Below are 14,211 nucleotides of genomic sequence, written 5' to 3' on the forward strand. Positions count from 1 at the left end.
GGATGAAGAAACTGAGGTCTGAGAAATGAGACTTCAGAATGGGCAAACTTATTTGTCAAAGGTTTCTCTGCTCAGAAGAGTCTAACGCTAGAGTTCTTAATTCTCATAATAACGTTCCTCAGTTTACCCACAGTTGGGGTTTGTTTCAAGCTCCCTGTGTGCGGAGGAGTAAAAAAGCGAGAAACAACTCAAACGTACAGAGACGGTGCACGAAAGAAAGAATCGTGTGGTCTACCGTGTCACGTTCAAGTGGCGAGCGCGAGATAAAAATGTACAGCGGTGACTCGAGCACCAAAGGGACAAGTCAACCACATTCAGCTGACAGCTCTTTTGTCATGTGGCGAGTAGAAATGCTCGCGCTGATGCTCATACCTCCTCGCTGGGCAGCAGGTTGTCATCCAGTTTGAACGCGGCACCCACACGCCTTCTGACCTGAGGCGGTTTCTCACCGACGTTCAGCGGATATTCCCTTGGCATTTTGCCCGTGAGCTCCTGTAAAACAGGACCGAATCGAGAGGGGGATAACTGACACAGGCCGGGGTTGTCAAACACAAAGTGAAGCGTCCCCCAGACCAGAGAAGACACTCACAGCCTCCCTTAAACAGATCTTCTTAAGCTCCTCGACTTTCTTCAGGAGTTTTTCTTGCAAGAGCTTCTCCTTCTTCCTGAGCTCGAGGATTTTCTCCCTCTTCTGCTCCTCACTAACTTCTGAGTCTTGAGAACCTGGAGGGATTGGGAGGGAGAGCAGGGAAGGTTTATCCGAGGCATGTTTCCTTCCTTTTTAAAGGACAAAGGATTTCTAAGTGAAACCTGCTATTAAATCATAATTTATTTCTTTTCTCCTTGTTTCTGAACATAATAAAAGGAAACTGGAGAACACTTTCTCAGGCTTCTGGGCATCCAACAGAGCCTGGTAATTATATATACCTTCTGTATTTTGGCTCAGTCAGTTTAGAAGCGATGATAAAATGCTTAATGTTTCAGACACACCCAAGGAAGAATTTCAGTTTTCTGAGCAGGAGAGAAGGTAAGATGTTCCTGGAGATAATTGTTTAGAATGTCCTTTTAGAAAGCAAGCAAGCAAGGCAAAGGAATGGTGTGTGCTTCAGATTAAGAGCTGACAATAGGATTTAGATGGGAAAATTCATTTGAATTAAGTTACATATACTTGGTGATAAGAGATTCCACAATTTCTACAGAGGAAGGGCTTCCGGCAGCAATCACACTGGGGGGGTGGGACTGGGGTCAAGTTTGAAGCTTGTAGTCACGTTTGGCTATATATTAAGTAGAGAATTAGCCGAGTGTCTGAACAGAAACTAATTATTGGGAGAAGAAGCTGATAGAACGTATGGGGAGAAAATGTCCTTTCAAATTACCCTGAGCACTCAGTATCGTTGTATCTAGTGTTATTTATACAAGCTTTTTATAATTTAACTTTCCTTATACTTAAAAAAAAAATTGGTTTATGCTGCAATGCTGCAGGTTTTGAAATGCTTATTTATTCCCCAAATAATGGGTCTAAAATGCATTTAAGTGGCTGCTGACCTCTACAAAACAGTGAAATAAAGATTGCTCATACTTTCCCAAAACATTACCTGAAGATATTAAGCTGCCATTGCTCGCCATGATGAACTGACTTTTTGCTTCCAGTGTCACCATTTTGGAGACCCTTGGTGTTCCTGTGTCTGTCAAATCCATCGCGATATCATCCAAACTCCTGGCTGAAGGAATTTTTGCCTAAGAGGTATACAACATTGAAACAGAATTCACTCGACTGAACCTATTTCAAACTGATACAATGATTAAGTTGCTATGGGATAAGTATGTCACACGAAGGACAACTCAGAATTTTTATATGCTAACGTGACACTTCAGAAGAAAAACATAGGAGACTTAAGCTTACAGCTCAAATGTTCAAATAACTATGCATGAATCCCTCTCATGGTATAGTTCAACCATTAACCTGAACACATCACCTGTGGACACGTGCCCACATGCCAAAAAGTTGGCGAGTCTTAGAACTTTTAAATCAGGTATATATTGCCCGTCTTTTAATTTTTTTTTTTTTTTTTTTTTTTTTTTGATAGACAGAGAGAGACAGAGTACAAGCAGGGGAGGGGCAGAGAGAGAAGGAGACACAGAATCCGAAGCAGGCTCCAGGCTCCTAGCTGTCAGCACAGAGCCCGACGCGGGGCTCGAACTCACAAGTTTCGAGATCATGACCTGAGCTGAGGTCGGATGCTTAACCGAATGAGCCACCCAGCGCCCCGCCCGTCTTTTAAATGTAAGAAAAATTAAAACAGGAGGTCAAAAAGTTTACTAAAACTCAAAGACCAAAAACCCACGTGCTCGCATCTTTTCTGAGAAAGCTTATCTTCCGAACAGAAAGCAAACGAGGGAGGGAAGTCGGCTCCCATAAGAAGCACTCTTGTTACTTACTTTGCTTTGCTTCCGGTCCAAATAAAACTGATGCTGACTAATTGCCATTACCCAGATGGACTTGATGAGAGAAGGGTTTGCATACCACGTTTGCACAAAGAGGCCACTTTGCCCAAAGGTTCTTCTTGACACAGAAATCCTGAAAGATGAAGGAAAGCATTTGAATTATTCACCTCTGGCCCAGCACAACACAAAATGTAACCAGTGAGTCATGTTATCACGAAGCATCTACCTAATTGTTTTTCTGCTGCTCTACTGATGCCAACAGGGGCCACGCTTCTGATTTTCTCCTTTTATGACAAAACCAGTTGCACCTGGATAGTCTCTTTTTTTTTTTAGAAAACTAGCATGTTCAAAAATGTGTACACACATGCACAAAAGCAGATAAGAACTAGGCAAATTAGAGGCTGTACCAGAAATGTTTGGTTAAAAAACCACAGGATGTGTGGCCATCAGAAGAGTCTGGGAATAAATGTGGTAATACTTCAAAGACAAAACCGCCAAGAGGGGAGGGTCAGCGCCTTCCTCAAGGTAAAAGAACAGCTCAGATCTAGGTTGACTCGTCCAGCTATGACATTATCAGAGGATGAACATGATAATGTTGTCTGAAGATATGCAAGTCTGAAACTGGTCCAGCGTAGGGCTTATGCACCAGATAAAAAGAGGAGAAAGGGTGAGAGGAGGAGAGAGTGAAAGGAGAAGGAAGGTGGGGGAGGGCAGGCAGATGCTGCGGGGAAGAAGGGACAAGGGTACAGTGTTCTGTGCAGGAATCTGACTTGTCTCTTGGGGGTCATCTTTTTGTCACAGCTGTTTCCCCCCATCCCTCTAACCTCCGAGCATCCACCAACATGTCTGAAAGGCAAACACTGAGGACTGAAAATGAATTCCTCTGAGGAGCTTGGAGCGCCTCCAATCCTGACTTCAATCCATGTTGATAACCTGGCAACTGTTGTTTTAAAGTGCCCAGGAAGACCCAGTTAAAAAGTGAGCAAGGGATACGAACAAGGGATTTCTCTAGAGAAGACACACCAGCGGCCAAGAAGTACATGAAAAGATGCTTGGCCACCATTTTGAATTGAGGGAAATGCAAATCCAAACCAGAAAGGCTATCGCTATATATCACCAGGATGGCTATTAAAAAAGCAACCAAAACACAACTAAAAATAACAAGTGTCAGGGAAGATATGGAGAAAATGGAACCATACATATTGCTGGTGGGAATGCAAAATGGTGTAGCCGCTTTGGAAAACAGTGTGGCAGTTTCTTAAAAGGTTAAAGAAAGAATTACCATTTGACCCAGCAATTCCCCTGCCAGTATATCCAGGAGAAATGAAAACATACATCCACACGCAAAAAATTGCACATGAATGTTCCCAGTAGTGTTATTCAGATAGTCACCGGGACCAAACAAAGAAAAGGCTGTCATCCTCACCTCCGTGGATCGTGAACTTCAACGGCAAATTTTTTCTCACGGAAATACAAGTTCTCGAGCTGTTTCCATTGGAATAACTAAGCAATTAAGAAAAAAACAAAACAAAAACATAGAGCTTTAATGAACACTAATTTTTACCAAAGCTAGGACCATCTGTTTTTTTAAAAAAAATTTTAAAGTTTATTTGTTTTTGAGAGAGAGAGAAAGAGACAGAGTGTGAGTCAGGGAGGGGCAGATAGAGTGGGAGACCCAGAATCCCAAGCAGGCTCCAGGCTCCGAGCTGTCAGAGAGCCCGATGCGGGGCTGGACCCCACAAACTGTGAGATGATGACCTGAGCTGAAGTCGGATGCTTAACTGAATGAGCCACCCAGGCGCCCCTAAAACCCATCTTAATCACCAAATAATCAAGAAGGTACACTAAGACAAAGCACGAATATGTGACACAGTCTTTTTACAAATCAACCTGAAACCATTTTATTCCTTTCTCTGACTAATCTGCAGCTCACTAATAAATCTTCCTTGAACTATAAAACCAGGCAAGTATAGGGAACATGCATACTATTTTTTCCCCCTGACTCAACTAAATAAAGAGAATTAGTAAGGAAATCCTCACACATTCCAGTAAGCACATGCCTTCTGATCAAAGATGCTGACTTCATATTTAAGTGGAAAGATATTCAAGGGGGTGTTTTAGTAGAACCACAGATTAAATTTCAAAAGGAGGCAAAGTGAAAGTAAAACGGAACCCCAAGCAGGGGTGATTCTCTGTGATACCAGTTTCCCGCCTGCAAGAGTTCCCCTAAATGTGACGGAAACTTAGCTCCAGGAACTGGAACAAAGGTCGGGTGGGGGTAAATGAGAGATTGCCCTCTTGGTTTCTGAACTGGAGCCTCCAGTTTTTGTAAATAGAACCCACTTGTATATTCCCACTGCCGACACGCTAATGCTGCGCTCAGTATCATTTGCCAATTGGTTGGGAGAAACAGAATTAACTAGCAATGTGCAAATGACTGAAAACCCAAAAATGTCTCAAACAAGATTGAACGCCCTGCTGTATTTTCTGGGATCATTCCCAACCCTCTTGTACTAGCCCGAGCCTCAGCTTTTCGTCTCCACTCGGACTTCATCGTTGAGCTTGTCCCACCATTGATGATGATTACACTTTGGCTGGAGTTTGAAATTATGTTCAAAGAATCTCAGAGGAGCATTTCAATTTTCTAAATAATAATAATAAGTTCTCTGCAACACACCCTCAGCACCACCATTTGAGCCAAGACTTTTCATGAATGTGTGAACCTCAAGTCCCTACGCACAGGTAACTAGGATACAAAAGCATGCAAATTGGAACCCCCAATCCCAAACACAGTGACATAAATCAGCACGCACTAAAAACACAGCCCTTTCTTGCCCGACATACAGACAGCGTAACTACAATCACTGAGGCTGAGAGAGTTATTAGTGAAAGTTTAAGGCTACATACCACTTTCCTAAAATGTCCATAGGCAAGACGCTTTCATTTCTTTTAATCCAGAGATTCCAAAAATGGGACAGAAATCTGAGGGAAAGCCCCAAGGCTCTACCTCCCCTCTCCCAGACAGCAGCTCCGGTGAGTTGTGAACGGAGTTTCATAAGACACCTAGGTGTAACTCAATTTCACAAACAGAGCCTCCCACGGCTGACATCAGCAAGCCTACCCAGCGACACCTCCCCACGTCTACTCCTTCCTCTGATCAGCGAGATACAGAGCAAAGTTTTCCCTGGCAGATCTTCCCAGAAGAGAGACACACGTTTTTCAAGGGGGTGTAGTGCGTATCCAGATGCTACTTGCTGGGAAGTAAGTTGCTTTGAATCCAGGCACTGGATTTCACTGGAGGCTGTCTGAGGGAGACATTTCTACCAGGGTTTACTCACCCTGGGCATGAACAGGTTCTACAGGAAGAGCCACAATGCAGCTCAGCTGTGTTGTTCTTTGCGTCCATTCCCACACACATAAAAAAACCAGGGCTGGACTTGAAACATGATCTCTGAAAGCCACCACCTCCCCCCTCTTATCACTTACAAATGTGAAACACTAGCGCTTTTGCCTTCATTCGGCACGTCCCTGCACTGAGAGCAAACGTGCCGCCTGCAAGCAAAAACCGTACATAAAAGGTGAAGGGCTTCGGTTTATTTAAAGAATTTGAAATAATTAAATGGCAACTGGGTTTGCAAAAGAAGTTATGGGACCGAGCCTGAATCTTCAAGTCTAAAAGGCAAAGCCGTTTCCCCACCTGAAGTCTTAAAACGTTCACGGAAAATGTGACTCCATACATGTGCCTGTAACAGCATAGGTGAGCTGGAATGACGCAGACTTAATTCGTGATGGCCACTAGGGTCAGGATGGTAGAGTGTATGGACGGGTTGCATTCCGGTTCCATCACTTATTTGGAGGGGGGATGGTGGTAAATTGCTTAACTTTACTGTGTCCGTTTTCTCCTCTGTAAAGTGGGAGCAACGCCTGCTTCAGGGGGCTGTTGGAAGGATTGGGTGAGTAGATGTTCATGAAGCACTTAGCCCAGGGCCTGGTTTAGAGTAAACATTCAGAGTGACAAAGCTAGTTACAACTGCTATGAAGGACTCTCAGCCCGATTCCCTAATTTTATCATGTCTTTGTGAAGGTGGAGGACAGCCATGTAGCAGCAGAAACAGACGTAGAAACAGCCGTGTGGATCCCCATCTGTCTTCCCACTGATGAGAAACAATCAAGTTTTTCTGTTGACACATTTGTGTCACTCAGGTTCCAATTCTGCGAGTTTCAACCTCTGTCAAAACTGCTGTTATTTCTGTTGATTTCATCGGTGGTTTCCTGATACACCCTCTAGGTAGGAAATCTGTTCACTGCTCCTGTACCACGGAGGTCACAGAGGAGGAGGGAGGGGCGGGTCAGGGGCACGCCCACAGAAAGACGCACGGCAGCAAGCTCCCTCCTGTCTGGGGTACCCAGAAAAGGAACGTGCCTTGGCAAGTGCAAAAATGCTGAGGAGTATGCACCTGCCACAGGCGAGGGGGAGCTCCCGGGGTAATAAAAGACTCCGGGAAAGCTTTGGACAGAAAGGAACAAACTACCTTTCTGAATCTTACCAAATCAAAATTAGATGTCACCCAAAGGTATACCACCAAGAAAGAATAGGAAAGACATGATCAGAGGCTTTTTTTTAATAGCACTTATAATATAGGTTAATCATTTAACTGCAGGTTCACCTGGAAATGACTAAATTTGGGATAGTCACAGCCGTAGTGTATGACTGTACGTCAAACAATGACTCACATCGGGCGATCCCTTGCTGTAATGTGAAGCAAAACCAAATCACTGTATTAGTAATATATTCTTGTTTTCATTTTAAAAAAGTTATACTTGATGAATATACTCTGAGTACCCATGATCAAGCTAGTGGATATGTTTTGCCTTCTGGAGTCCCACAAAAAACCAGAATTTTGCAGGATCATGGGCTTTTAGAAAGGCAAACTGACCATTGGGGCACCTGGGTGGTTCAGTTGGTTGAGTGTCCGACTCTTGGTTTCAGCTCAGGTCATGATCCCAGGATTGTGGAATCGAGCTCCGTGTCAGGCTCTGCGCTAAGCATGGAGCCTGCTTAAGATTCTCTCTCTCCCTCCCCCTTCCTCTCTCCACCATCCTTTCTCTCTCTAAAATAAATCAAATGGAAAAAAAAAAAAGAAAAAAGAAAGCCAAATGGCCACCTTTTATCCAGCCAACCTTCCATCCATCAAGTGCTTTTGTGACCCAGAGTGAGTCTGCCCAACAACCCTATGGGGAGTTACTACTTTTACCCCTATTTTTCAAGACAGAAAACTGACGCTCAGAGAGGTTTACATAAATTGGCCAAGGTCACAAAGCTAAATGGGAGCAGATATGGCACAACCAGCCTCAAAAACCACAGTGCCCAATCAGAGCACATCATCATGACTCCCTCATCTGGGAAGACGACTTGATGGAGTTTATAAAAATATGGAGTAATTCTCAGATCTACCTCATGGGGTGGGGTGGGGGGAACCCAGCAATTACGACAGCCATTTGCAGGAAAGGACTCTAGGGCCCTCACATTTTACTGGACTAGTGGTTCTCAAGCCAACAACGGTTTACATCACACCCTACTCTCATCCACAACACAAAGACCACTTGGTGATATCTGGAGACATTTCTGGTTATCGCACGGCAGGGGTAGGTGCTACTAGCATCTTGTGATAGAAGCCGGGGATTCTGCTGAATATTGTACCCTGCTCAGGACAAAATGATCTGGCCCAAAATGTTAACAGTGCAAAAACTGAGAAAGTCTGACCCAGAGGAGAATTTTTGGTGATATGCCTATGACTTGGCAGGTAGAGTGTGTTCAAGAAGATGAAATGTTCCTCCAAGATAATGAACATCGGGGTTCTGTTTTTCTCCGTTAGGTAATCCCTTTAGAGACAAATGGTTGTTCAGATTTTCTAAATGGAAATGTTACCCACCAGAAGGACTGGAAACAACGGATCAGACTAGAAGAGGCCATGCTAACCGTGTCACATGTGCTGAACAAAAACTATGCAACACACCCAAATGGGACACACTCAGGCAACAAAAATTACCTTTTGAGATGTGATATCATAACCTTCCATACAGAAAACATCACATCTTAAATGCAAAGAGAACAACATTCTGAGTATTTTAGAAAAGTTCAGATGAAGAAGTTCTGGGCATCAGGAAATGCATAATAGAAAACTCTGACCATCCAAGAGGATGTCATCTCCCCAGATTTCCTTTGCAGCTTAATGTCTAACCTCCCAGGACTGACCTAATGACTTCCTGTTAATACATGCAATAGAGTGCTCACAGCACGTGTATGATACAACCAGGGCTGACCTGCTGTTCACGGGCACCTGCATGGCTCTTTTGGAGGTTCACACCTGGCATACAGTTGTAAACTGTATTAAATACTTCAGTAAAATCCCCAACTTTGAATATAATTCTCTTTCCAGATGGACCATCATGTCCTTAATGACAGGGACTTGGCTTTTTCCTTAAAAGGAATAAAGAATATAAAGTACTAGCTCAAGGTCCTTCTAAACAGCATGGGCTTATTTCTTTTTGTTGTTGTTGTTAAAATGTAAAACTGGGTACACCGCACTCTCATTAGAAATTTGTTCCGTAAGGATGAACAAATTAAAACCAAACCAATGTTTAGTCACAAGTACAAAGCAAAGAAGCCTTTCCTGTTTATCCCCTTTCAGAGAACTTTGTTTTTCTCCATGCTCTATGTACTAATTTGTTTTCTCGGCATTTGGACGAGTCAATTCTATTAAAGGGCTATGTTTCATTTCTCTACATGCACCAACAACTCAGCCACTTGGTAAATGCCTAGAAATACAAACTAATAGATTAAGTAATGAAATCTAATGGTTTTGCTGGTCCACCAGCCATTTCCTCTTCTTCACACATCATCTTCTGTTTTTACAGAGAAAACTCTAAGCCTTGAAGATCTCAGTTTTATAGTGTCGCTACCTCCTTCCCATCAGCACACACTGTTCTCTGACCAGAACATGCCATCCCATTCTTCATAGCCTGACTCCTTCACCCCCTTCAGGACCTAGCTGAAATGTCACCTTCTTTAGAGGCCATCCCTGACACCACTAAGTGTCCTCCACCCATCCCACTACCGACCCTCCATCTCATTTGTTTCCACCATTCAAAAATCTATCACCATGTTTTATTTCTTTGCTCACTGATTAGTTTCTCACAAACCATCCCCCGAAAAGACTTCAGAGAAAACAAACACAGTGTGACAGAAACTACTTATCACTCTCAGGATCTTTTTTTCCTCCTTCCTTTTAGTAAAAGAACACCTTGACTTATGGCTTTGCCCATGGCCACCCACCTAAAGACTACCCTTCCCAGCCTCCCTTGCAATTAGACTTTATGACTAATCAGGCTGCTTGCCTTGAATTCTTTCCACCTGCTTCCGGTTGTAAAATGGAAATGGAGACTGCCCAATGCTGAACCAATTCTCTGAGAGTTCCTTGTCTTAGAAGAACCGCTTAAAATCCTGTGATGAGCTTACAGGAGGGGAAGAAAAACACCTGTGGTATTCAGTAACCCTTCTATAAACCAGAATGTGGTGTGAGGGAAAAATTATCTACTTGGTAAAGGAACTCACTAACCCACTGGGTCCTTCCAATGATCTTTGAAGCGGAGGGAGCAGACAGACTTACTAGAATTTGATAGCTGAGAAAAGAAAGACCCAGAAAGGCTGAGACACAGCTCCAGAACCAGCCAACTGGTTCTTATTTGAAACCCATGCTGTAGGCTTTGAGTTCTCCTCCCGGTGACTCTGCAGAAGGTTTTAACAATCAGATTGATTATTGGTGTGGCCGGAGGTAATTATACACTTTACAAACAGGACGGACCGGTCGCCAGTTGACATTCTGTAATTGCATTCTTTTTTTTCCACACCATACTTTATTTGGTATTGAAGTATAAAGTGTGACCGGGCAGCACATTTTCCTTTTTCTCCCGCAGTTAACCTCATCTAAAATTTAAGCAGCGTCAGAAGGAGCTTCCCGATCGACCTCCCTGGCCACGTGGCAATAGTGGAAAAACGAGGAGCGGGGAGAAATGATTGAGATGGCTGTGCTTAGAAAAGTAAGCAAGTCACTGGGTTTAAATGAAATGAACCCTGTAGTTTTATGACCAGGAAACAGGAAGACTTTTGTGCTTGTTACTTAATACATCTGGCTCTAGGCATTTGGGAATTCCAATAGTTGAAAAAAGAAATCAGTTAACTGAAGGCTAGGAACCTTTTCCCCACCCCAAAATGCCCTGGGGTAATGATGCACATCAGAAGACTTTGTTAGCAGTTATAATGCACAAAGATACAAATCGTGAAAGGCATTTTACCCCACTAAGGTCTGCCTATGACACCTTGCCTGGCATGCCTTTTTTATTTCTCCCATCTCTGACAGGTTGTGGTTTTTTCAGGTCAAAGAACTTGCTGGAAGGGTACAAATCAGTCATGACATATATCAAGGCTTCACTTAGCCACTCTACTTCTTTGTGAGGAAATTATATTTCTCCGTGAAATACTGAGCAAACAATAAAAACCTAGTAGGAACACAGTCTGCATTTTTTTTTTTTTTTTTATTATTGTAAAGCTTCACAATTTTTAAGTTCAAAGGTCCTACGATCTGAAATTAAGTTGAGTTCTGGTACATTTTCACATTCCATAAGAGTTTGCAATGACACATTTCATGCATAAAGGGAGGATTAAAAAGAAAAAAAAACTGCTTATGAACTGAATTTTTAATACTCTGAATTTTTGTGGTTTGTAACTCAGAATCTTAAATTTCTCTTAATTTGCATCACGCCCTAGGGCACTGTGGTTAATAAATTCACGCAGAGTGCTTAAGAATCTCTGAAAATAGAACATCTGCGTGTGGACTCTTAGAGGAACACTAGGACTATGAGTTTGTAGCAATGCTGGGTCCTTCTCTAACCAACAGTGATCCAAGAATATTTCTCATACCTTTTTTTTTTTTCAAGTTTTTATTTAAATTCTAGTTAGTTAACATATAGAGTTATATGGGTTGCAGGATCTCATACCTTTAAAAATTGTCTTTCTCTGTCACTACCAATGAACAACAACCAGTTATGGAGTGATGAATGCGTATCAGGCACAGTGCTGAACATAATCTCTTGTAATTCTGACAAACACCCTATGCAGTTGGTGGCATTACCATCTTGCAGATGAAGAAACTGAGTTTAAAGAGAGATTAAACAACATGGCCAAGGTTACTCAGCGAATGGAACATCAAAGACAGGCTTTGGGTTGCTTCCCAACCTCTTGATCTGCATCTTTATACTACACAGACTGAAAACAACGCTGCCCTTTCACTAGAGAAAGGCTTACAGGCAAAATACACGAAGAATACCACTGGGAGATACAACAAACATTGTCCTTAACATTCATAGGCTATCACTAATACACATTATGTGCAAAGGACAGAAAGCTTCAGCTTGTGGGTCTTGGACCAACCTTTTTTCAAAATAGCCTTCGGCATCAGTTAGTCTCTTATTATTGGCAAACATTCTCCCTCCTGGCCTGTGCTTAAGCTACATAATTATAATTTTTTTTTAACATTTATTCATTTTTGAGAGACAGAGACAGAGCATGAGTGGGGAAGGGGCAGAGAGAGAGGGAGACACAGAATCGGAAGCAGGCTCCAGGCTCTGAGCTGTCAGCACAGAGCCCGATGGGGTGCTGGAACCCATGAACTGCGAGATCGTGACCTGAGTGGAAATTGGTAGCTTAACTGACTGAGCCACCCAGGCGCCCCATTAAGCTACATAATTACAAGCCAGCGGGCATGCGTAACAAAGGGCTCAAGAGGCTAAGGATCTCTAGGGTCCCCCATTCCAGCCCGTTTCAGAATCTGCCCATCTGACCTTCATTCCTGCTCGGCTACAGGTAACTTGCTGCATGTACAGGTCATGCAAACAGCTGAAGCATGATCCTTCTTCTTATAAATCAATGCTCATGACCCTTGAAATCATGGATTCTTTCATTTGTACCAACTGGGCCAGGGCAGTGACATATGGAACATCCTCCCTCCAATTAAACCCATAAGTTGCGTGGACATGGAAAAATAAACATATGGAAGCAAAAATCCATCACTGGATTTTAACAGAAGGAGGAGACAGTAAACAGTGGTATGGAGTGGACACCTGCAAAAATGACCAGAAAAGAGAGGATGAGGCAGTGACAGCACAAGATGCCCTGTTAATGGTCCTTTTTGAATTGAATGGCACGTCTTGAAAATGAAATAGGAAAGCCCTGCAAATTGAAAAAAGCAAATGTCTTCTGATCCTTGTCTAAACTCTGGAATGAACAAGCAAGGCTGATTGTGATCAGTGTCAAACAATATTTACCGATTTCTATGAAACTGTGAATGTAAAGAAAGGGATGTGAGTCATGAGCAACTGAGAGGAAATTAGCTGCAGTATTTACTGTGCAGACTCTGATTCACCATTATTTTGGGAGAAAGCCTGGTTGTTTTTAGTCAATGCATTTACATTCCGTGGGCTTCTCAATTTCATGAAGAAACATTAGCAAAGAAATGACTTGTGAGTCAATTTAAGTAATATATTACACGCAGGATTCAGCAAAACCAGTGAGACTCCTACATGTTATTTCTTAAAGCAAAATTCAGAGGAGAAATAAATTACCAAAAAAAAAAAAAATGTTAATATAGGTTGAGGTCTACCTTAAGGAAACATGATAAGCAATAATTTGGTTTTATTAAATAGACCAACTAACGGTTAGGTACATGCCTTGGCTGGGATTCATTATTCTCCCTCTCTGTCCCCTCCCAACCCCCCCACCAGCCATGGACTCCCACAGTTACCAATCATAATGTCCATCAAAAGAGAATCAGTTAAATGAATACTGTCTTTCACATAGTGGATGCTAGGCAGCTTTAAAAAGAATGGAAAGAGATGTGTTTATAAAGCGACCTGAAGAAGTAAGACATGGTATGAAATAGTGTCATAGAAAGCTTTCTCTTTCTGGAAAGCTTGGGATATACACTGAAAAGTCTCACTGAGCCAGTATCCTTCTCTTGACAGCGGCTATCATGGGAAAGGAATGGGGACTACCCTAGTTCGCATGTTTCCGTGGTTTGCTTTTTTTCATTTGTTTTCACAATGGATATGTATAGCTTTTGGTAAACAATTAAAATAAATAACTATAAATAGACATGATTTTGAACAAAAGTGTATGCCTGTCATTTCTAACGTTATTTATTACAGATTTGGTCTTCAAGGCAAATTTTCAACTAGGAACAACATTATTCATATCCCTCCTGGAAACTGAGTATATCTTACTTCAATTGATCTTGGTCACAGGGCTCACAGAGACACAAGTGTAATTATATGACTGCATACATGCTCTCTTACTGTCCCTCGCACAGATGGATATCGGCTGTGAGATGATGTGTTATTATTTTTAGCGATGATTTCTGATAAAGAGCCTCAGTGCCCAATAGTCTGCTCCCGTTGGCCACCCTTTTGTGTTGTTTGTGTGAGATTCACAACCATAAAGTGGGGTGAAAAGAGGAGCTTTCTTATTTTCTTAAAGAAAGATGGTGCACATTGATAGAAGCTGAAAACGCACAGAGAATGAAGAACACCGTGGTATGATTACAAGGGTCGCTTTAGGAACAATATGGCTGTTTTTCTAATAGACATTAAAGCATGAGACAGATGGAAATGGTAGGAGTTATTTAAGGCTGCGATGTCGGAGTGTGATAACAC

At 42.4% G+C, this 14,211-nt stretch overlaps 1 protein-coding gene across 9 annotated transcripts in view; it reads right to left on the bottom strand.

The window, feature by feature from the left end:
• The window catches only part of FRMD4B (FERM domain containing 4B), a 324,549-nt gene that overhangs the window by 21,499 nt on the left and 288,839 nt on the right, over positions 1 to 14,211 (bottom strand). For all 9 annotated transcript variants that reach the window (XM_047850185.1, XM_047850187.1, XM_047850186.1 and 6 more), the window contains 5 exons: positions 3,872 to 3,948; positions 2,440 to 2,578; positions 1,596 to 1,737; positions 590 to 723; positions 373 to 492 (listed from right to left, as the gene is read on the bottom strand). In XM_047850185.1, coding sequence (XP_047706141.1) covers positions 373 to 492; positions 590 to 723; positions 1,596 to 1,737; positions 2,440 to 2,578; positions 3,872 to 3,948 — 612 coding nt within the window. The remainder of the gene's footprint in view (positions 1 to 372; positions 493 to 589; positions 724 to 1,595; positions 1,738 to 2,439; positions 2,579 to 3,871; positions 3,949 to 14,211) is intronic.

This window comes from Prionailurus viverrinus, chromosome A2 (genome assembly GCF_022837055.1).
Source record: "Prionailurus viverrinus isolate Anna chromosome A2, UM_Priviv_1.0, whole genome shotgun sequence".
NCBI classification, from domain to species: domain Eukaryota; kingdom Metazoa; phylum Chordata; class Mammalia; order Carnivora; family Felidae; genus Prionailurus; species Prionailurus viverrinus.